The sequence below is a fragment of the Protopterus annectens genome, chromosome 14.part0, assembly GCF_019279795.1.
Source record: "Protopterus annectens isolate FY-2018-M chromosome 14.part0, PAN1.0, whole genome shotgun sequence".
Taxonomy (NCBI): Eukaryota; Metazoa; Chordata; order Ceratodontiformes; family Protopteridae; genus Protopterus; species Protopterus annectens.
In genome coordinates this window covers 521,702,195-521,726,646 of record NC_056748.1, presented here as the reverse complement: position 1 = coordinate 521,726,646, position 24,452 = coordinate 521,702,195, and the positions used below count along the sequence as shown (strand labels likewise).

Sequence of the window (24,452 nt, the reverse complement as noted above, 5' to 3'; positions counted from 1 at the left end):
CACTTTTTGGCGTTTAGCTTGAGGCCATGGCTCTGGCACCAGTTGTCTGTTTCTATGAGGCCCTTTTGGAGGATGCTTGTGTCAGACGGAGAGTCGATTAAGGCGCCCAGTTTGCAGTCATCTGCAAACTTGGTCAGCCACAGTCCTTCCATGTTGGCCTGTACCTCAGAGAAATATATACCGAACAAGAGAGGTCCCAGGACTGAGCCTTATGGGGCACCACTTGTAACTGGTTTGGAGTCTGACATGGCTGCAGCAATTCTAACCATGTGGGTTCTGTCCTTGAGTCAGTTTGCAACCCATCTAGTGACATGGGGGTTTATATTTAAGCTGGTGTGCTTATCTATAATGCCCGAGTGGGGTATTGTATCGAAGGCTTTTGCGAGGTCCGGGTAGGATGTGTGGACCACCTTCCCATTGTCAATGGCCTTGGTGACTGTTTCAAAGAAATCGACCAGGTTTAAGAGGCAGGATCTGCCCTTAAAGCCGAACTGGATAGGATCCAGTGTCTGTAGGTCCCCAATATCTTTATTTATGCGGTCCATGATGATCCTTTCCATAGCTTTGCAGGCCAAGCTAGTCAGGCTTATGGGGCGATAGTTTCCAGGATCCGTTGAGGCACCACCTTTGTGGAGAGGGACCACTGTTGCTGTACGCCACTCTTTGGGTACATATCCTGTAGTAAGGCTCAGATTGAACACTAGTTTTATGTTTGGGTTTAGCTCTTCTTGGAGTTCATGTAGGACGCAGCCCGGGACACAGTCTTGTCCCATTGATGCTGTGTTTTTTGCTTTGGAGAGGGCGGCTCTTACCTGAGCATCTGAGATGTCAGGGGGGCAGCACTCTGCTGGGATAGATATTTGCCCTTTTGGTGGGGAGGGGGGGGAGTTTGCGCTGAACCTGTCAGCTAGGATGTTGGCAATGTCTGTGGGTTCGGTGTATTTTTTGTCATTTTGGACTAATTCTGAGCATATCTGGGAATTCTCACCCAGGTTCCTAACATAACTAAAGAAAGCCTTGTGATTATTGTTAGTGTCCTGTGCAATTTTTCTCTTGAAGCTGGCCTTAGACGATTTTTATGAGTGCCCGTAGTTTTTTGCTAATACTGATCAGAGATGCCTTCCCTTTTTGGGATTTTGCTCTGTCATGTAGTAGCTTCCTCCTTCTATTGTATAGTTTGTTTATGGCTGGGGTCCACCAGACAGGACGTCTGCCTTTGGAGGATTGGGTCTTGGTTTTATTTGGGATTGCATGATCCATGCATTTCTGAAGGTGTTCATAGAATGCGTTTATAAAGGATTCTGCGGTCTGGGCCGTATTTTCCACAGGCCCGGGGGCGTTGAAGGATTCCACCCCGGTTTTGAGGAGTGTGAAATTTGCTTTAGAGAAGTCTTTCACTGTGGTTTTCTAGGCAGGGAGTGGGGTCGGGATGTGAATATCCAGTGAGATTAGTTTATGGTCTGATCTTACCAGTGAGGGATACACTTCTGGTCTGGAGCATAGAGTCCCCATGTTGGTGATGATCAGGTCCAGTACATTTTCCCCTCTTGTGGGAGTGGTAACAAGTTGTTCTATAGCATTTGAGTTTATAAATTCTAGGAACCTTTGGGCTAGGGTGTTAAAGCTAGAGTAATGCTCCCAGTCTGTTTGGGTAGTTGAAGTTGCCCAATGTAATGGTGTTTGGAGAGACCTTCATATTTTCCAGTGTTCTCAGGAAGGCCGAGTGGGGTTCCTGGGTTTGGGAGGGTGGCCTGTAGCAGGTTATAAACTGGAAGGCAGTTTTACCCACTGTTAGTTGCACATGGATAGTCTCTGATGCTTCATGCTGTGCCACCAACCTAGAGGTGTGGGTATCTTTGATGAATATTGATACTCCCCCTCCTTTTGTGGTTCGGTCCAAGTTTTGGGGCCGAAAAGCATGGTATGAGGTATAACCTGATAGTGCTGGGGTGCTCTCGGGAGCCTTGAACCAGGTTTCTGTCACTGCACAGATATCGATGTTCTCCATACTAAGGAGAGTTTCGAGTGCGTGCATTTTGAGGTTTAGACTTCTGGCGTTGAGTAGCATTACTCTTAGTTTCTTATCCTTGTGATACCTATGGAGGTGGGTTTGTCTTTTGAGCCTTGCCTAAAACAGGCACCATGGGCGTAGCAAGAGCCTTTGCCAATATCCAAAAGCCCATGGGGTGACAGGTGCAAGCTGTCCCTAGCGAAGCATTGTGGCTTGTCGAGCATGTCATCCCAGGCTGACAGGCATTGGATCCCCTTTGAATGACACCGATACTTAAGCCATTTGTTGAAATTGATCATCTTGTCTTCATATTGTGGCATCATTCTTGGTGAGGGTAAGATGCTACTCAAGTTCAGGGACATACCGGCCTGGGCTACATGTTCAGAGAGCTCCTCTGTCTCTTTTCATGTAGTCCAGGGAGGTACATCTCAGGTCATTCACACCAGCATGGACAATGACTGAGTCATATTTGTACTTGCCTTGGAGTGACCTGAGTGCTTGTGTTATGTGGTGGATCCTAGTGCCCGACAGGCAGCTCACCATGACCTTCTTGTTCAGTCTTGTGAGCGGGACGGGATACAAGTGTATCAGGTGTGTTGTTTAGCCTTAAGGGCTGTGACTGTTTGGCACACTGGCTTTGTGTTGCACGTGTTTTGTTTTGGGGTAGCGGTTGCTTGGGTGTCTGCTTTGGAGGTCTCTGCTGCTTAGGCAGATTTTTATTTAGAGCCTCCAAGTATGGTTTTGTGTGTTTATGCGTTTGGTTTGCTGTCGTGGTAGGTCTATGTGAGACTGGAATTGTAGTGAGTGTGGTTTCCTTCTCCTCCTGACTGGTTGCGCCAGTACTGAGTTGAGAGAGCTTAGCCTCCAGTTTGGCTATATGGTTGCATCTCTCACATGTGTTGGAATTTGTTGGGAGGAGGAGAGGGTTGTCTGTGTACATGAGGCAGTTAACATTGCCTCAAGATTCCCAGATTCACCAGCTGGACCGGACAGGAGATTGACAACTGACCTTTGGACATGCTAGAATAGTATTGGGAATTCCTTTTTAATTGAAAAAGGGCCAATGGGGAACAAGGTACTCAAAGGGAGTTTGTGGGGGTGGAGTGTTTTTAATTTTTTAGTGCTGACTTAGTGAGCAAGTGCCAGGTAACTTAAATGCAATGTATTACAGGTAACTTAAATGCAAAAACGACAAACAGTAACTTTCTTTCAAGTGAAACAAGGAAATAAGTACAGTAAGCAATGCAGATATCACTAGGGATCCACAGAAGCGCTGAAAAGCTGTATTTTAGGTGAAATTAGCATTTCAGGGAAATAACAAGCAAACAAACAAAAAGCATACAAACAAAGCTAGATTCAGCAGGCCTGGATCTAGTCTATGCTACAGCAAACAAGGTGTACCAATTTCAGTAAGAAACAGTTCAAATATGCAGGCACTATAAGCCTTTAACCAGAAATTCCCAGCTCAGAAGGGCAGAGTCCAGCCTCTCCTCCCACAAGAGTGTAGACCACGAACCTTCTTAATGTAAAATAACTGGCCTGAAGCCCAAGTGCTTAAACCAGAACTAATACACTTTTAGAATAGCAGACACTGAGCCCTCAATCAGCAGTTCCCAACTTAGAAGGATGTAAGCTACCTGTCCTGCCACTACAGTGCAGGCCACAAACCTTCCTAATGTAAAACAACTGGTCTGAAGCCCAATTGCTTAATACAAAAGACTTAGAATGATAGCTACACTTTAATCAAGTTACTACCAAGCAGTAATAAATACAATTGAATACTTTAAAGAATGCCTGGATTAGTGCTCAAGTTATACAAACAAAGCTAGATTCAGCAGGCCTGGATCTAGTCTATGCTACAGCAAACAAGGTGTACCAATTTCAGTAAGAAGCAGTTCAAATATGCAGGCACTATAAGCCTTTAACCAGAAATTCCCACCTCAGAAGGGCAGAGTCCAGCCTCTCCTCCCACAAGAGTGCAGACCACGAACCCTCTTAATGTAAAATAACTGGCCTGAAGCCCAAGTGCTTAAACCAGAATTAATATACTTTTAGAATAGCAGACACTGAGCCCTCAATCAGCAGTTCCCAACTTAGAAGGATGTAAGCTACCTGTTCTGCCACTACAGTGCAGTCCACAAGCCTTCTTAATGTAAAACAACTGGTCTGAAGCCCAAGTGCTTAAACTAAAAGGCTTAGAATGAGTTACACCAAGCAGTAATAAACCCAATTGAGTACTTTTAAGATGACGCAAAAGCAAAATAAAGTAGGAAGAAACACACAGTAAAACCAGATAATTATTTATTTATTTTTTTTAAGTGGAAAGAGAGAAAGGAAAGAAAGAAAGGAATAGCAGAAGCTAAGCTGATTGGCCTTCTTAAATGTTCTCCCTGTACTGGGTAGAATGAGGTAATGACACTAGACTGGGAGGAGAGTCCCAAATCAAATTTACACTAGGGGCGGGCAACTGCAAAGCCACCAATTATAAAAACGCTATACCAACAGGGAGGGACGGTGGGAAACAAACTGCAGAAATGTTTTTCACAGCTGAAAAGCAGCAGTGAGCCTTTAAATGAAAGTTTTAAACAGCTAAAGGAGCCTCTACAAAAAAGACTTTAACTGCAACAAGTTATTAGAAACAAACAACTCAACAGATGCGTAATAAAAGTGGACAATTTCCAGTTAATACCTCACACACAGTGAAACTAGCTAGAAAAATACACAGTACACAAAGTGCTATAAATAAAGAAATAAAGAACAAAATAAACAAAAAACAGGATACTTAATGTTATATATTATAGCTCTGAGTTTCCTCAGTGTCCTTCCTTCGATCAAGCTCATAGGGGATGCATATTGTTGTCTTTTGAGTTACTAGTCAAAAGGGATTAAAAGTGACTTTTTTGTATTGATTTTCCACATGCCATAAACCCTCTCGTCCCCTTAATTAGACACTACTATGTCTGTGGGGGGACATCATCCAGGCAGCCGTGAGGGTGCATTTCTGCTGTCATCAGCTGGTATCGTGGCATGTTAGTTTCTGGACAGTAAATAGTATTTTTGATGTTTTCAGAAAGTTGTATTTATATAAATTTCTGTAGTAACTTCCTAAATCTGAAGTCAGAAACTGATTTGGGATTGGTAATTTTAGAAATTTAACCTTATCAAGGCATCCCTCTAGATAGCTGACACAATGTTGCAGTTTAAGAAGAGATTGTATGTATGATAGAGCAGTGATTAGAAAATTCTAGTGGGACATGTTAAGCTCAGACTCCGTTTTATGAGACTCACTAAGGGATGTAGGGATGAAGGAGTGACGTAGCAGGTGGTACTAATAAGGGGTGGGTGGAAGGGTGGCAGATAGGAGAAGTCAGATTTAGTCCTTAATGGTTAATGGATGGTTAGATCAGTGAACAGTGTTTTTCTTTGTTGTAATACTTTTTTATTTCACTTTGTGTGTTTATGGTCTGTTAACAAAGTCAGCTGTTTCCAGAAATATTTTGTGTGGCGAGGGTGTTTTGCTTGGAATGGCAAGTTATAGTTTTATGTCTATGAATACCTTTTTAATTCCTAAGAGCACAGATTGATATAGGTTTTAGTAATGGGCAGATTTTTTCAAGTTAGCACAGGCTTCATCACTTAGTAATACTTTGTATTCATTTAAGTTCCAGCTAGAATACTTTGCTTTGTTAAGTCCGGTTATTGGTGGGAAGAATTTATTTTGAAGAAAAGTTAGTAGCTGTGTGTGTAAGATTGGCACTTCATTCATTTATTTGGTTCTCCCCTTGCACATCATTCTTACTGGCCAACCCTTAGTGCCCCATGTCCACGTATCAGCTAGCCTGCAGCCACCCCTGGATTTGCTGGTGCTGGGCATGTATTCTCAGGACATCCTGAGGAGGGTCATTTGTCTTTGCTTCTGTCCATTTTTTTCTTTTATATATCCTACCCACACACCCCCACTCACTGACCACATCTGAGGTAATCTCCCCCCTGAGGACCTTGCCCCCCTCCTTAGGGAGCATCATTGATGAGCCACTTTCTCCCAGGATGGGTATACCTATCCCTTCCTGTTGGTCCTTCAGTTGCCAGGACACTAATCAAACCCTGGTTCAGATTGGCCATAGTCAGGGCTTTATCCCTCTAAATCACTGGAGTGGCGCTGGTTCTTGATTACTTTCCTGGCTGTTAAAAATAGGGTTCCAGTCTGCCCAAGGTAGATGTTCTTTTAATTTTGAAAGGTTTTGTGGGTTTAGACTTCTATGCGATTTTTAAAGGGGAATGGCTTGAAGAGGTTAGTGATATTGAAAAGTACTTGAGTGTAATCATTGAGAAATGCAGGAAGGGTAATGGCTGAGAAACAATTTGGAATGTTTCTCATTAGTATGTCTAGTAAGGAATATATTTCCTGTCTCAAGGTTACATCTACTGGGCTTTTTTTTTTTACCAATTGTGTAAGCCCTAGGTCAGCAAGACATTTTTGTTAATACCAGTAGGACTTAGGTGGTTTAAGTTAGTCACCAAGAATGACTAGGTTCTTTTAAGAGGGAGTTAGAGGGATTTCAAATTTTCAAGAGCTGAAGAAGGTAAGACATATGCCCCATGCAAGGTCCAGCTTTGTACCCCCTTTATTAAAGGAAGTTTGATAGTTGCACTCTTATTTTTTCTGCAGGTGATTTGACTGCATACTTACTTATATTTGTTTATTATTTTTTTTTTTACTGGGGTAAAGCACTGATCACAAGTGACCAGTTTTAGTCTCAACCCAGGAATGCAGAAAAAGTTATTGAGACAGCAAAATATAATATATACATTTGTAAAATACAAATGGAAAGATTCTGTACAATTGTAATGTACATTATTTTCATAAAATCAATACAGATCATGTTTAAAAAGGGATGTGTCTGTGTGATAATTACAGATGTGTGTTTAAGTGGGAATGATAGGATAGTAGAGTGGATTGAAGGATATTAGAGGTTGAGAGTAGTTGGAAGTAGTTATGCTGAGCAGAAATTTATATGAGTGAGGTTTGTAGGTTATTGCAGTAGAACGTGCCATATGAGGAACAGTAATTGAGTTAGTAGTAGTGGAAACAAAGTGATGTCTCTTGGTTAAAGTTTTTTGTTTCTTTTTTTTTTTTCTTAAGTACTACATCCGATTTGTAATTTGGTTCTGGCATTAAAGATGTGTTTATTTAAATCTTTTTATTTTCAGTAAAAATAGCATGCATAAACACATATTTCAGCATGCAGACTATATAGTTGAATGACACTGATTGTAAACAGATTAAAATATAACTGATTGCTGTTGCTTCAGTTGTAGTAAGAAAACATAAAATAGTTTAGATTTAAGAACAATTTATACAATGTGTGTTAAATCTCTCAAATTTTAAACAACTGATAATGTCTGACAAGATGGGTGAAACTGGAAAAATAACACCCAGCTAAGGGTGTTGTGAAGTGTAACACAGACAGAGGTCCTCTACACTGTTGGGAGGATGGAAGGATGTTATTTCCTGGAGGGGTTTCATATTTGCCTTTTTGTTAGTTTATACATTTCAGCAAAATAAAGCCATCAGAGAAAAGGGACTGGACCAGTTACATAACAATGTGAACAATGAATGCCTTCTCCATTTTGTTGACAGGAGATGTATATACCTTTCTTTCTTCCTGATACCAAATAACCCAACACTATCTATAATATCAAAGTGAAATTTAATGTAAAATAGCAACGTATAACTTCAGAAATTAAGATATCTTTTCATCATGGAGAGAATGATGGTAGAACCCACTGAAGTAGCAGTACATTATTACAGCTTCTCTTGTGACTGACTGCCAGCCTAGTGTGTCGTCAAATATTTGGTCCCAGATGACTGAAGTCACATCTACTTATAAATGCTAACCACTCAACAGGCATGCATTGTTTTGCACCCGCCCCCCCACTCTTATGTAAATTCACCAACTTCATGGTTGTACAACCTTAGAGAAAGGAGAAACACCTTTCAGTGGTAGTAACTCTGGAAACTGTGATCTCAGTCATATTGTGAAACAGAAAACCTGGTCAGGGAAAAGTAGATTCCAAGCGTGAGCACAGGGTACCAACATCTGACCAAAAGAAGTCAGTCACATATCACCGAGCCAACGCCTCATACAAGTTGCAACTTAAAGTAATTCCAAAACTCTGTACAGTAAGTTAATATGCTGTGGGCTGAGAGGCTTAAGGTCTCACAGATGTAGCAGAGAAGTAGTGTCATGTCCCAGTGGGTAAGGAGTCATTTAAATTATGAAACAGTCAGGAAGATTAAATAAATATGGAACTTATAGATATTCAAGATAAAGAGAACAAATGAAAACCCCAATTCTTTGTGCGGATTCTTCCTAAATCTAGTGTGAACATAAGTAATGGATTCATAGAAATTCTTCCACAAATGTGATCAGCTTTCTTGGATGTACTTGTGTATGAAACCTTGATGACTGTGCATTTCAAGTGTTGACACTTTTTACTTCTTATTTATGTGTTTAACCACTAAGTAAGGCAGAGATCCTCTTTCTGCTATGCCCATTACCAAATGTAAAAAAAAATAACATTATATAATTGGGTAAGTGTAATAAATTGCACAAAATATTGCTGTTGTAAAAACATGTTTATTTTTAGACAGAACTAAATAGTGAGGCTGAACATAATGAGGTGAGCAGTGGTGTCTAAGAAGTGCAGATCCCGTAGTCAAGAGGAAAATAATTGAAAGGAATAGGTCTTAAATGGACTGGATTAGCTAAAGTGCCGATTTAGGGCCCACACTGTAAGAAAGCAAAATCTGTGATTTTGAGCAATAATGAAAATGAGGAAGACGTAGATGTGTCTAGGTGTACAAGCTTTGGTATTAATTATTCTGTGGAAAGAAACTATTAACTTTAATGTAGTAGCTTGAAAATAAGACAAGCTGTAATAAGCTTTGTTTTGAGATGATAGGAAGGCAGTAAGCCTCTTCTGTTATAAGGCACTAATGTTACTCTTGAAGGAGTTAGTCATGAAGTGATCTTCTTCTTCTTTTGGCTTTTCTTGGTTAGGGCTCACCACAGTGGATCACTGTCCGCTCATGATTGGCAGTGGAGTTTTTTGGTGTCGAGTTGCCAGCCTGGTGCCCAACCTTCCACAGAAGGCACACACATGCACACACTCATGCCTAGGACCAATTTAGTGTGTCCAATCCACCTATAGCATGTCTTTGGGATGTGGAAGGAAACTCAAGCGACCACAGGGAGGACATGCAGACTCCGCACAGAAGGCACCCCAGCTGAGGATCGAACCGGAGAACCTCTTGCTGTGAGGTGAAGTGATAGGCCTACCAAAAGAGGCAGATTGTTTGATCATTTGGCTAATAGTGAGACACTGTGTTAAAAGCAAGTTTCACATCAGCAAGTCCAAATTTTTTACAGCCCCTCATGTGTAAGGAAGCATGAGATAGCTTTTCTTGGGGTGTTAAGAGGTTTTTTTAATGATGTCTTGAGTGTGTTCACTCCAGGTCAAGGATAGATCAGGCTACGTGCTGAGATATTTAAAAAGAAAACTGCATGCTTTTCCCAATATGTCTAAAACAGGTCTTTGTCCAGTTTGGAAAGTTTTTCTCTATGCCAAAAAGCATGGCCTTTGTTTTTCAGAAACTGTGAGGCTTCTCTCATGAAACCAGAGGGAAAATGTGTGCTGCACCTTTTTCCGTAGGGGTAATGTCTTTGATACAGTTAGTCATTGTCATACCAGCACTTATAGCGATATGGAAGTTATAATGATGAAGAAAAGCATGGAACGCATACCAATTTGAGGAATACCACATACTGCTAGGACTGAAGAGGACTGATCTTTGAGGAATACCACATACTGCTAGGACTGAAGAGGACAGATCTTTGAGGAATACCACATACTGCTAGGACTGAAGAGGACCTGTCTTTGAGGAATACCACATACTACTAGGACTGAAGAGTACCGATCTTTGAGGAATACCACTTACAACTAGGACTGAAGAGGACCGATCTTTGAGGAATACCACATACTACTAGGACTGAAGAGGACCGATCTTTGAGGAATACCACATACTGCTAGGACTGAAGAGGACCTGTCTTTGAGGAATACCACATACTACTAGGACTGAAAAGTACCAATCTTTGAGGAATATCACTTACTACTAGGACTGAAGAGGACCGATCTTTGAGGAATACCACATACTGCTAGGACTGAAGATGACCGATCTTTGAGGAATACCACATATTGCTAGGACTGAAGAGGACAGATCTTTGAGGAATACCACATACTGCTAGGACTGAAGATGACCGATCTTTGAGGAATACCACATACTGCTAGGACTGAAGAGGACCGATCTTTGAGGAATACCACCTAATACTAGGACTGAAGAGGACTGATCTTTGAGGAATACCACGTACTACTAGGACTGAAGAGGACGGATTATCACCTGCTTTCTTCTTAAAGGATCTTTCCATTAGGTGGTGATAAAACCATATCAGGGCATTTTGGTGTGGATCCCTATATCGGCAACTAGACTAGTTAGATGAGCAGAATTTCTTTTGTTATTGTAGCCATTTGCTTTATTCTTAAATACTGTACTGTATGTGGGGTGGTGTTATGGGTTGTTAGTCTTGTCATCATCTGTTTGTTCATCGTTTATGGCTGTAATGATGGCTTTGGACATTTTCTTCTCATGTAGTCACTGTGAATGAGCACTTTCCAGCAACCAGGTTAATGACATGAAATGGTTAACAAAATAAAACATTTATATCGAGTAAGCATATCAGGCTAGAATACCTTGTAAGAGGTAGAATTCAAACTTCCCCTGGTTAAGTAGGGAAAAAAAGCTGTTCTGTTGCAGTCCACCATAATGGTAGATGAAATACTGTTTCTACAAGCTCATAGAGAACTCAATGAGGCAGAGTGGCTACACCTACTGTATGAATAATGGGACACACATTTGGGTGATGTTGGTGTGGCTAATAACTGAAGTAGAGGCAAGAATTTCTTTCCTTAGTAAGAGGGACTAGAGCATAAAATACATATACAGAGTAGTGTTCCTTTAAGAACTACATTGCTGCTGCTTGGGGAATTCTTAAAATAGTGTGGATAGCGTTCATGCAGTAAATGTTTAAAATGCAGTAAATGTTTAAATGCTGTTCAGAAAATAATGCTTTGTTTTTTTGGGAGTTATAATTACCATGAAGAAAGTCAGCTTTTAGGTTTACAAAGTTAAGTTGATGTTTTTCTCTCAGATGACTTTCGTTACAGCATCAGCTAAAATATTGAATTTAATTTAGCAGTCAGTGCAGCTTCACAAAGAAGTATTCAGAAAGCCACATGATGCAGAAAGCTATCAAAATGGCTGCTTTCCTGAGAAACCAACAGGAGAGCGAGGTGTTTATGAAGGCCTTCAGTGCCCTTGAACAAATGAGCCCATGTGAATTTACTTGACACAAGTGGTTTACAGTGAAAATTCAAAGTGTGAGTGACAGTAGTGTATTGGGGAACTACTGTTTCCCTTATCTGTGTTGCAAGTCAAACTAAGTGTGAAAATCTACTGACTTTGAGGAAGGTCACCACTTGCTTAAATCTACTGACTGAGAAAGTTCCCTGCAAGGAACATTCCCTTTTCTCTAAGATAACTTGCTGATTACTGAAAGGAAGCTTTATCCTTGTATCTCAATGTGGAGCATGTGAGAGCTTTGCCTCCCCCAGAAAGACGTATTTTGAATTCTGCTGCAAACTTTGTGTTTATTGCCATTGATTTATGAAAACAAAATGTATCTTTTGCGATTTTGATAGAATACCGTGATTGTTGCTCAGTTCAGCCAGGTATGAAGACATTTACAAAAATGTACATCCATACATGTGCTGAACAATTTAGCCTAAAGTTCAAAGGTTGGTTGCCAAGCCTCCCCTCCTCCCAGAAAATGAACGATCTCCACTGTGTGTATTCCAGAAAGTGGGGTAGAACTACAAAATACAAAACATGGAAAAACTCAGTATTGTACTGTCATGTTACCCTTTGAGTACTTTGCCACATCTAATGCTGTGTTTTTGTGATATGTGCTGACTCAAAGGATACTGTTCAGATTTACATTTCCATACTCAAGAGGTGCTTTGTTTGGAAGGAACAAAGCAGATTTTTAACAAAAAGCAAAACCAGGAGCAAGGCATACAATGTGCTAATGCTACAACAGGTCTTCGTACTATGTGCAGTAGCTGTTTTTTATTTGAATTTAAAAGCTACTGGAATTCAGTTGACACAGGAACATATTTCTTTTCTTTTGAATATTTCTTTTCTTTTGAATTTGTTGACCAGGTTAGAGCACTGATCCCACTGGACCTGTTTCAGTTCAGGGAAGACACAATAGATACATGAAATTATACACAGAGTGATTGTCAGAATACAGTATATCCATGTATTATGTGCAAAATTAATGCTTTAGTTGGCTTGAGAGTATAAAGTCTGTAGATAAATGGCTGAAAAAAATGCAATGTACACATGCAGTTATATACAGAGTGGAAAACTGTTGGCATGCTGAAAGAATCACAATCAAAGATGGAGTCAGAGCAAAGTATGCAGATGAAAGAAGGAAATGAGGACGTTAAGTTAAAAAAAATAAATACATAAAAGTTATATGACCAGAGATGATAGTTGCATTTTTCTTTTTTTTCCAAATATTTTATTGATTTTCAAAAAGACAAAACATGATTTCTACTAGAATAAAATGAAACAGGCAAACTATATACAATATGTACATATGGCCTATATAAAAAAAATGAGAATAACTTGGAGTTAGAGGTAGTTACACATAAAAAAGATCAGTGTAATTTCTCCAAGTACTAAGAAGATGTGGAGATCTTTAAAGTCTCAATGAGAGAAAAAACTTTCTTGTTTCTTTTACCTTTGTCTCCATATGTATTGTTTCTTCTAGTAGGGTCATAAATTCTTGAAAGTTGGGTTCAGATGACGTTTTCCATTTTCTTGTAATACATTTTCTAGCAATTGCTAGTATAGTCAATAGTAGATACAAATTATTTTTGCTCATAACATTTGTTTCAGTTACATTCAGAAAAATCATGGATTTAGTTAGTATGACGGAATCTGAAAAAATAGCTTGAAGGAAATTTCCAATCTCCTCCCAGAATTTTTTTAATTTTGATACACACAAAAAATATATGAATCCAGTCAGCATTACAATACTGAGAACATCTCCAGCAAAACAATTGTTTAGAAGAGTCCATTTTAGCTGTCCTATTGGGAGTGTAAAACATCCTGTGTAAGAATTCCCATGCAAAAATCTTCCAAGCTTGTAGATTGGAAGTTAATTTAATAGAATACAATAAATTAATTTTGTTTTCAGAGGAGAGGTTAATCTAATGACCTTTAGTAATAAAGTTCCATAATCTGATGACCTTTAGTAATAAAGTTCCAGAAGTTTTGTTTTGGATTAACTTTGTAAATTATTAAGTTTTTATAGAGCAATGAGGTTAAATTAGACCAATTATGATTATTATAAACCATTTCTTGGATAATGGAAATTAATTTTGGTTCAGAACTAAAGGATGGATGATTGATTATTCTGTATAACTCTTGAGCATGAAATAAAATGCTTTGAAGTATAAGCCAATCTGAATTGGAATATCAAAGGTGTTTATTTGTTGTATGTTTAAGACTGATGAGTTCCTAATACGATCTTGCCAACAAGTAAAATTTTTTAGTTCCCAATTATTTATAATGTTTTCATGTAATTTGTTGGGAAAGTTTTTAGTTATTTTGAAAGGAATTAAGAGTTCCCACCATAATTTAATGTCCAAGTTTGAGTTTATGAAAGATCTAAATGAGTTGTAGATTTAGTTTATGAAGACTGAGTTGGTGGGTTTCGAAACGTTAAATTGTAAATTAAGATATATTTTTCAAAATATATTTATTTGATCATTTGAAAGTATTTTTTGTGAGTTTATTCTCATTTAAAAAATAGAAATATGAAGGGATTTCCAAGCTGATGACATTTTTGGGTCTATCCAGTTGAAAACTATTTTGAATATAGAAGCCTTAATATATGTCTGGAAAATGAATTCCTCCCATTTCCCAGGGTCTAATATGGTGAGCATAGGCTATCCTGTTTCATTTAGGGAACCAGAGAAAATTTTAAAGAATTTTATTTATGTCTTGTAATAGTTTTGTATTAGGTAGCATTGGAATGGGTTGAGCTATATAGTTTATTTTTGGTAATTCAATTAATAAAGATGGTGTTATCCTGAAACTTTAGGAATAATTTATTCCATTTGTCAGTGAGTAGTTTTATGGCATTTAAGATTTTTTATAGTTTGTACACAGTGTTATTAATATTGTCATCAATAATAATTCCTAGGTAATTTATAGAAGAGACCTGTTTTCAACAGTTGCATTTTTCTGTGCCTTAATTTCTGATCAGAAAAAGGGGTAGTTGGATTTTTTCAAACACCTTTATTGAATTAGCACTTGTGATATAGGCAAATTTGCATTCATATAAAAGTAATTAAGCAATATTAACATAAACGTTATAATTCACATACATTGCTTTGTCATATAACCTAAGCAATATTACACAAATTATTCAATCCCTGCCTTTTTTTTTAAACAAGAAATATCTAAATTAAACCATCACTTACTACATAGGCAGTCATACAGGCAAGAGGATTGATCATTAAGAAAAGAGGAGAGATTTCCATAGTTTTGGAGAAATTACTGAGAAAGCATGGGCTATGCAGCGAAGCCTAATATGGGGGGGGGGGTGTTAGAGGACAGGACCAGAGTGGTTAAGATGTCTAAGGTTGTATGTTGGTGCATCTCTAATTAGTCTGAAGGCAAGTGGAGGGAAGGTGTCATTCTTGCAAAGCTTAAATAGCTGAAAGGCAAGTAGAAAGTCAGCATTCTGTTTCACAGGTAGTTAGCTTTTTTGTTGGTATTGCAGTAGTGTCCATTTCTTAGGGGAGAGAGTGATGAATCTGCAAATGGCATTTGAAATCGACTGAATGCTGGATCCATTTCTTTCAGAAGCTACAGCAGCTATAGGGAGAGAATATTTTAGCTGATCCAGTAAGATAACTTTACCTATGGCATTTCTACAGGGTCTGGGCAGAAAGATTGAGATCCTTTTAGCCTAGAATAGAAGAGAGTTGATTTTTTTGTGGATCTAGTCTAGGTGGAATTGGAAATTTAGGAAGGAGTCCAAACAAATCCCTAGGTATCTGAATGAAGTGACATTTTCAATACTGTTACGGGCGAGGATTTTTAGAGCCCTGGAGTTAGAAGTGAGCTATTGCCTAGTGCCAAAAACATTGTGTTTATTTTGGAGGAGTTTAGCAGTTATTGTTTATTACTGATCCAGTGAACAAGGACATGAAAATCAGCCTAAAGGTCGAGTTCAAGCAAAGGGTCAGAGTTGCTGGAGTAGAATAGGACCATGTCATCAGCGTTAAGTAGGAGAGGAAGATGGAGCAAGTCCAAAGGAAGTTTGTTAAAGTATATGCAAAAGAGGAAGTGCCACAATAGATCCTTGTGGGACACCTTTCTGCAGAGGGACTGATATTGAGGTTGATGAATTAAAATTTACTGAAAAGTTGTGGTTAGATGTATTTTTGAACCAGGGTAGTGTCATTACTGATGCCTACTTCACTGAGATGGTTTAGCTGAATTACATGATTGACAAGATCAAAGGCAATGGTGAGGTCAATAAAAGTGGCTATAGTTAGGCCTTTGTCGATTCCAAGAACAGTAGTATCGTAGAGTGTCTACATAGTTGTGGATGTACTGCTGTCAGAACAAAAGCTGTGCTGCTTTTTAGACAGATTGGTTTTGGTTGATGTATTTAATAAGTTACAAATGAAGTCATGTTTCCAGAATCTTCGCCAGGGATGGGAGAATAGAAATGGGCTGAAAGTCTGATTGATTGGAGGGATTGAGTTTCTGAGGGAGAGGTGTTACAATGGCATTTTTCCAAATATTAGGCATAATATAATAAAGTGTAATATACAGGTTGTAGATGTGTTTCAGTGGGGTTATGATGATGTCTCTACAAGGATAAATAAACTATGGGTGAAAGTTGGCAGTACTAGGGGAACTTTCAAGTTTAATCTGTTTAAACATAGAGTAGATGTCCTTAGATATGGTAGTTCTAAAATAGAATAAAGGGATATATGGAGGGGAGGTGAGAGTGTCCGATGCAATTTGGGATTGGCTAGAGAAAGAGCTGGGAAGGTTGCCGTAATGGGAAAGGAAATGAGAGGCAAAAGGCTGAGAGGATAATACTATGCACCCTGCTGAGAGGATAATACTATGCACCCCCTATACACACAGGAAAAACATCCGAGTGGATTCCTGTCTTTAGGTGTGAGAATGCTAGAGTGAGAGAGTATACATGCTGTTGGTAAAATGAGAAAAAATAGAACTTACTAAAAAGCCCAATTTAATGGTGTCTAAAATTCTGTTGTATTTTAAATGCTATTTAATTTCTCAGACCTAGCTCATGTTATTGTAACATTACAGTTTGGTTATTTGGCTTTGCTTTAAGTGGTTCATGCTTGCCTTTGTCTTTCAGGTGGCTTTGACCTCGATGTAAAGGGTTGGGGAGGAGAAGATGTTCACCTTTACAGGAAGTACTTGCACAGTGACCTCATGGTGATCCGGACACCAGTGCCTAGCCTGTTCCACCTCTGGCACGAGAAGCAGTGTGCAGACGAGCTAACTCCTGAACAATACCGCATGTGCATCCAGTCAAAAGCCATGAACGAGGCCTCTCACTCCTATCTTGGGATGCTGGTCTTCAGGGAAGAGATTGAAGCCCACCTCCGTAAGCAGGCATTTAGGACTACTGGTGAACCAGGAGAGTAAGGGGACAAAAAAGCATTCTGTAATTCAAGTTCTGAAGCATCTGAAGGGTGTCATGTGACATGTGCAGTCCTGTCTGCAGCTGCTGCAGTGTTAGTGACTTGGAAACGGTCCTTAACTCGGCAGGCAGTTTGCATAAAGATTTGTTGCATCTCACTCCACTTTGATCAGCTGACTGTGTAGCAGGACATCATTACGTGTGGGTGAAAGAAAAACAAGTAGGAATATGCCAGAAGAATTGTTAAGCTTGCTGAGGAGATTCCTACATGAAAGGAACATATTTGAGAGAGAAGACATTCCATAAGAATTTTTTATATGTAATGTTTTGCATAAAGACTTGAATGAAAATAGGTTTTGCCATTTACGGTATTAAACTCCACTAAGATTTCCTTATGGAATGAAAAGCTCAGTTTCAGACACCAGTGCAACATTTGGCTTTTTCTAGCATTCTTGTCAAATACAGTACATTGAATAACAAAATTTTAGCCTAATTAACAGAGAAACTTCTGTGCTCTCACCTTGTAGTGAGTGCTGAAAGTACATGTCTGTAAGATTTTGACACAGAGCTCCTTTTCACAGAATCAGTACAATCCTTATTCCTGTTGACATTATGGTGCTTCTGAGAGCCTTGCTGCTTGGAAATTAATTTTTTGTATTTTTATTATTTTCTTATCCTTGTCTATTTTAATGTGTCTAAAAAGGAAGGATTGTAATAGGATGAAGCTTCCCATATGTTCCCATGATTGATACTATGAGGCTACCTGGAAATCTGTGGCATCCCTCATCAGTCCTTATCTGTTATTGTTGATTTAGTGTATGTTGCAGCAGTAGGACACAGATGGAGTCTACAGTAAGGATAGATACATAAATGGTGCAGGTTTTTAGTAATGTCTTTTGGCTTTTCCCGGTTAGGGGTCGCCACAGAACTCTGGTCTGCTAATGATTGGCAGTGGATTTTTTATGGTGCCGAGTTGCCAGCCCGACGCTCAACCTTCAAATTTAATGATGGTCTTCACAGATGGTATTTATTTTATATACAAAATCTGAAACTGTGGGCAACATAAGTGTGGGGTGGGGTGTAGGAAGTGACAGAGGTTTTATCAAGAACCTGCTGTCTGAATTTGCAGATCACCAAAGTTTCCTGAGTTAAGTATGCATCTGTTGAATATTCATAGGCTAAGCTATGAACATTAAAGCTGGTTTTATGGTAAATTCTGTATATCTCAGACTTTGTTCATATGCTCCATAAGAAAAACTTAGAGAAAATAATTTGCACTGGGATTTTTTTTTTTTTTTTATTTTAACTATTTAAGCCCATTGGGTTCAAATACCTCTTTTCCATGGGTGACTCAGAACTGCAGTTCTATTAAATGACTTGCACAAGGTCACATAATATAAACTTGAGGCTGAAAGAACCAAACCTAGGACTACAGGATAATGCTAGTTTTCAGTTGATATCATTTTACTCTCTGTGCTCTACTGCTATGGCACTGACATTTCGTATAGTGCCAATTTTTTTCAAATGGTGTGATGATCCAAATCCAGAGCTAAATTGGATTCTGAAGACAAGTTGGATTCCGAATTTGAAATTCTAAAACTGACATCTGTAACATAAAGAGGAGCATATAATACATAAAGGAAGCACACAATTTCTGAGGGTTCACAGTTCTGAAATTACCATTTCGTGTTTTTATAGAAATTTGTACTTTCGCAGCATCCAAACTGTCCTCCCTTTGTAATTCTGGAATTATAGCAGATTCTATATGGGGTCTTTCTTCCTTGATAGCATTGTCATTCCTCAGTGCCTTTCTTGACTTTTTGATTTAAACAACCATTAGAAAACGTTGTTGTAATATGAGGATGATGTATGCTACTCCCGCCTTGTTTACTGTACTAGTTCACAGACTTTCTGAATAATATATTCCTTCGTCTTTTGTAGTCATGATGACTGAGAAGGAGATGGAATTGTGCCAGGCTGTCAAGAATAAACATTATAGTCACAAACAACTTCCATGTAATGTTGAATTTTCTGATTTTAAATTAGGTTTCAAAGTTCAGGATTAGCTGTAAGGAATCCATTTATAAGTGAATATCTCTGATCTTTTAACTTTCATTACAAAAGGAAGAAAGAGCGAGTGAAACCTCTTTGATTTTTGAAGGACTTGTTTCCAAAATTCAATGTAACTGGTACCTGTATGTAGCTGAAGTCCATGAACTGAAATACAAAGAATGTTACAGTGATGAAAACGCATGCATATTATTGTGATTTTCTGTATTGTATGGTTTATTTTGATTTTAAATAATTGGAATGTACTTGAGTTAATTAAATTACCATTACACAGATCGAGAAATTACTTGTGGAATATACTTTTTTTTTTAATTTAAGTAGTATTTATTGACATTTTCCAAAGTGCAACAGAAAAAACTTTATCAACTATTTCCATATATTCAAATATTTTTCAACAAGAATTTTTAAAATTCTTTTGAAAATGTTTTTACATGGTTAAAGTCAGTGTCTTCTTGGATATACTAGTGTTGTCTGAATCCAACGTATAGTATTTTATGGTTTCTGTCCTGTCTTGACACCCTGTGTTCCTCTCCATTCTTTGTGTATGCGTCCAGGATTTTTCTCATTGTTTTAATTTTAGTTTTGAATTTTACTTGTATATACTACTATGTTATTTTCTGCTGTTAGGCTGTACTGGATTTAAAAGCAAAAAAAAAAAAAAAAATCCAGCACCATAATACCTCTCAATGTCTTTACGTCTTTACTTTCCTATGTACAAAATAGGTAATGAGTTTCAAAAATAACACCATAATCACAAATACAAATTGTTGTTTCAACTCACTTTCAGTGACAAATAGATTATATCAGCAACTCTCACGGTATTTAATAATAAACTAAGGATGCTACTCCTGTGGCATAGAGGGATAAAGCCCTAAATATGGCCCAGGAGACCCAGGTTCAATTAGTGGCATAGGCGACTGATGGAGCAGCAGGAAGGGATGGACATACTTATCTGGGGTGAGGCATGATTCAAAGAGGGGAACTGCCCTCGGATGTAGTCGATAAGCATGGGGGTGTGGAAGAGGGAGTGAATAGGGCATATAAAAGAACCCTCCCTGGATGGAAGCACAGACAGCAAAGGCCCTAAGATGCTCTTAGGACATGCAACTGGCCGCAGCAATACCGGAATAGTGCAGGGGATAGAAAGCTGACTGGGAGACCATGCAAGGATGCAGGGCACCGAGGGTCAGGCCAGTAGGATAAGGCCCAAGGGGACCAAAAACAAAAGATAAAAGAATATGCTTCAACCTTTTATAGCATCACATAAATATGTGTTGTCAACTAGTAAATGAAGTGACTCTGATACATTTAAATAAGTAAATGATTGCACAACTTCATTCAGAAGGGAAGAACAACAAAGAGAAAGAACAGATGGAATATTTCCGTGATGTATAATCAGATAATAGAAAACATGGTATATACAAAACAATGTAATTGAGTCTTAATTACCTAAATAGTAGTAAATACAAAATGTAGCAAAGATCTTGAAATAAGTACTTCTTAGTACTTAAGCATGACTTTACATTATGATAGTAGTAATTAATGAATAAAGAGTATGTATGCTTTTATTTACTTCTGTCCTAATGGACACTTAATTTAGACATGTGCATTTTTACTATGGGCCAATAATGCCTTCTGGTAGATGAGCCATGGTGTTTTCTTTATTTGCCAAGACCCTGTATTGACTGACTTGTTGGGACATTGATCAAAAGCATAAGTTTAGCACCAGTGTGAATTGACAGATATTTATAAAGTGTATTATTTGTTCTACTCCAGATGTCATGTAAGTGTTTGCTTATTCTGAAATCACTAACAGTAAGGTTTTTACTTGCGTAAAAGGTGCCACAGATGTAGGTGGCCATGTATACCACCCATTCCCTAGTGGATGCTGTCGGCTGTCTAATGTCAGAGTTTGCTATAGTATTATAACAGAATTAAAACTCTTGACATTTCAAATTTAATTTACCGGTTTCCACCGTGGCTGCATTCAATAGGTTGTTGTCTTGTTAGAGCTCTGACTGAGGAAATGCTCACTTCATAAGGTTCCTTGAAAAATGTGTTCTCATTTACACAACATATTTCTGAAAATATACATTTGTATCTGTATAAATATATATAGTGGCATCATATAGGTTCATAGGTTCATACTAGGCTATCTGCCCTAGGGCATTTATAAGCCTAGCCAGAATGTGTTTGGCTTTCACCACCCATTTTAAATTTATTTTGCTATGCCCTTTTTCGAGGTTAGTATACTGTGCCTCTGTATAACAGTGACACAGAAGTGATACCCGGGGTAAACCTACGATCTCCCATCCACTCATATAGGTTCATAGGTTCATTTGATATCCATATTTGTGGAAAATGGGGAAGTGAACATTTACGTGTGACTATATAGTTACATTCTCACAATAATTAATGAGATGATAGGTTGCATTAGATGGACACTAATTACCTGTTTGTAGTATACAACATGCTGCAAGCATGGAAAGAACAAAGGAACAAGGTAGATGTTCTTACTGTTTCACTGTTGCAATCCTGACTTGTGGAATTTCCTGCTGTAGAAACCCTTGGCTGGCCTGAGTACCAGCGTAACAATCTCCCTCTTCTTGTGGCTAACCTTCTATCCTGATGTAAGGACGCTTGGGTATAAAGGGAGCCAGATGACTCCATGACATCAGTCTTTTCTTGCCATCGGAGCAGGAAGCAGTGTTTCAGAGCATCAGTCGGTCCGCACCAGACACAGGTCATCTAAAGCTAAGTACCCCATTGAGGAACTTTATTTCTTGCTTTAACCCATGTCAAATAAGGTTAACAGTCGACTCCACTGCCGCAAGCAAATCCCACACCTAGACTTTCATATATTGTGCGTCATCTGCCTAGGCCTGGATCACGATGTTCCTAGTTGCTGTTTTTGCATCCATTTCAATTCTAGGACCATCAGGCTTAGGGCCAAAATCTTAGCTAAGCATCTTAGTCTGCTATCTACCCTGCATCATCCAGTGGTGTCCACCAGTCATCCCGAGATTGAGCTCCCTAAGCGTAGGAAGGACAAGGCAAAAAAAGACCCAGGCTTAGGGCCTCAGATAACTGCTCACCTTCTGCCATCCCTCCAATGCTCGTTATTACTGAGGAGAGTGAGGTGCTTTCACAGCCCCCTTCTGCAACCGAGGTGGTGGTGCAGGCCTCCGAGACTCATACAGACTGTGACATGCCATCAGGTCCCTCAACGTTTGCACAGGGCCTGGCTTTCAGTTTGTCAGTCAGGTCCAGAGTCACTCAGGAGACCTCTGCTGCTGACTAGCGATCTTTTACTGGTGACATTCCTTCAAGGCGTCTGCCTGCAGCAGTTCTTCCTTAAAAAGAGACTTCCATCAAGATTGCAGATGTACCTAGGCCCAAGGCCAAAGCTACCTGTAAGATGGGTTCTACCTCAGGTCCTATGTAGAGGCCTCCTGACTCTCATGCTCTAGGATATCAGCAAGACCTGTTTATGTTAACTGAAGACCTTATCTCCCTAATTAGAGCTAAGCAACCCCCTTTGGAGCCCTCCCCAGAGAAAAGGAAGAGAGGGATCCTACTCTTGAAATTGTCTGTGAACCTCCTGATTCAGATGAGGATTCTGACCAGTAGAAGTCTGTCTTTGAGGAGGGACCCTTCCTTACTTCTTTTGAATATTCAGATTCTGAAGAGAATCTGCCTTCAGCTTCACCTCCTGAAGACATCACTTCTGGGGGAACACTCCATGCCATGAGGGAACATTTTCCAGTGGGAGGCGTGGGAATACCTACAATCTAAAAGGAGGGTTATAGATTTCCTTGATCTCCCAGAACACAAACCTTTGGCTATTCCTCCTGTATTGGAGATGGTAAAGGATGTTTTTATGGATTCTTCCATGAATCCAGGTTCTCTGCCTCCAGCCCCTCGAAAACCAGACAGGCTTTACAGGGTGCTGAACTCTCATAAATACCTCTTCAAAAACCCCTCTCCTGATCCAGAGGTTGTCACTCCAGGTCCCAAGGGAGCAAGAGCCAGCTCTTCAAAAACCCCTTTACCTACTGATAAAGCAGGGCCCTTAATACGTTTGGTAAAAAAGTCTACACTTCTGCTTCCGTAGCCATGAGGGCCCTTAACTGTAAGTTTTATATGATAAAATACCACCAAAGTATTTTAGATAAAGTGAAGCAAAAGGTATCCTCCCTGGAGAACACTTCCAAGGAATTGTTGGACCTTTTCCACTCCAGCTCTCAGGTGGCTAGACGCTCATTACACTGCAGCTACAATGCTGTGGAGGCCTCTAGCCGAGCTGCTGTATCTGGTTCTGTCTTTAGAAGGCACGCTTGGCTTAGGGAACAGACCCTACCAGACCATGTTGAATCCAACCTTCTAGATACACCCTTGGATACAGACTTCCTTTTTGGGCCAAAGGCTGAGGCTCTGCTCAAAAAGATGGAAGATGAAGCAAAATCTATGCAAACTGTCAAGGACTTCTGCCACGTTTAGCCTCCTAGTTTTAGTAGGAATTTTCCCATTAAACACTGGTCCTTTCCCTCTCAATCAAAAAGTGGCCAAAGGAAACCCCGGAGGGAAAGGCCTCAAAGGCAGCATCAATCACAAAGACCCAGCAGTGATCCTCAGAAACCCCCAGGCAGGGGAGTTCTAGGCCACAGGGTCCTGGCAGTGAGCAGCAATGGCTCTTCCTTCTCCCTACCCACCCCACCCCCACCCTCTCCAGAAAAGATAGGAGGAAGGGGGTATCCCTGTTCAAAGAAAATTGGTTCCTCATCAGACAAGTGGGTTCTGAAAGTTATCCCAGATGGTTACAGTTTCACTTTCAAAGAGCCATTAAGATACTCTGGTTACCAGGATATTCCACAAAATCAAAGAGCAGAGGCCATTTCTTAGATTCACAGCCTATGCTCTCAGGGCTCAGTGGAACTGGTGCCAAAACACCAAATAGGGAAGGGATTCTATTCCAGGCTATTCCTGGTTCCCAGAAAGAAAGGGTCTTTGCACCCTATTCTAGACCTGTCTACCGTCATGCTCTTTGCAAAGTTTTTAGCGCCTGTGATCACCTTCTGCAGAACAAGAGGGATCCAAATTTACACCTATCTAGATGACTGCTTCATTCCATGAGTCAGTTAAAGCTCCTCAAACATCTGGACTTCACTCAGTACCTCCTCATCTCCTTGAGGTTCAGCATAAATCTTTGCAAATCCAGCACAGACCCATCCATCAAGATAGTTTTCCTCCCTTCAAAAGGCCTTCCTCCAGAAAAGGTCTCCTTCCTGACTCAGTACTTCCAAAGGATTATGCAGAAGACAATACCTCTCAGCCAGGGAATTCCTAAGAGCATTAGGCTTCATGACATCTTGTGTCCTTGTGATCCCTCTGGCCAGGCTACACACGAGGACGCTCCAGTGGTACCTCAAGAATCTGTGGTGCCAGCACTCACAGTCCCAAGAGACAGCAATTCCACTGAT

At 39.6% G+C, this 24,452-nt stretch overlaps 1 protein-coding gene across 1 annotated transcript in view; it reads left to right on the top strand.

The window, feature by feature from the left end:
* CSGALNACT2 (chondroitin sulfate N-acetylgalactosaminyltransferase 2) overlaps positions 1 to 19,247 on the top strand; it is a 784,311-nt gene extending 765,064 nt beyond the window's left edge. The window contains exon 9 of the mRNA XM_044056275.1: positions 16,615 to 19,247. Coding sequence (XP_043912210.1) covers positions 16,615 to 16,907 — 293 coding nt within the window. The 3' untranslated portion in view covers positions 16,908 to 19,247. The remainder of the gene's footprint in view (positions 1 to 16,614) is intronic.
* The last annotated feature ends 5,205 nt before the right edge of the window (positions 19,248 to 24,452 follow it).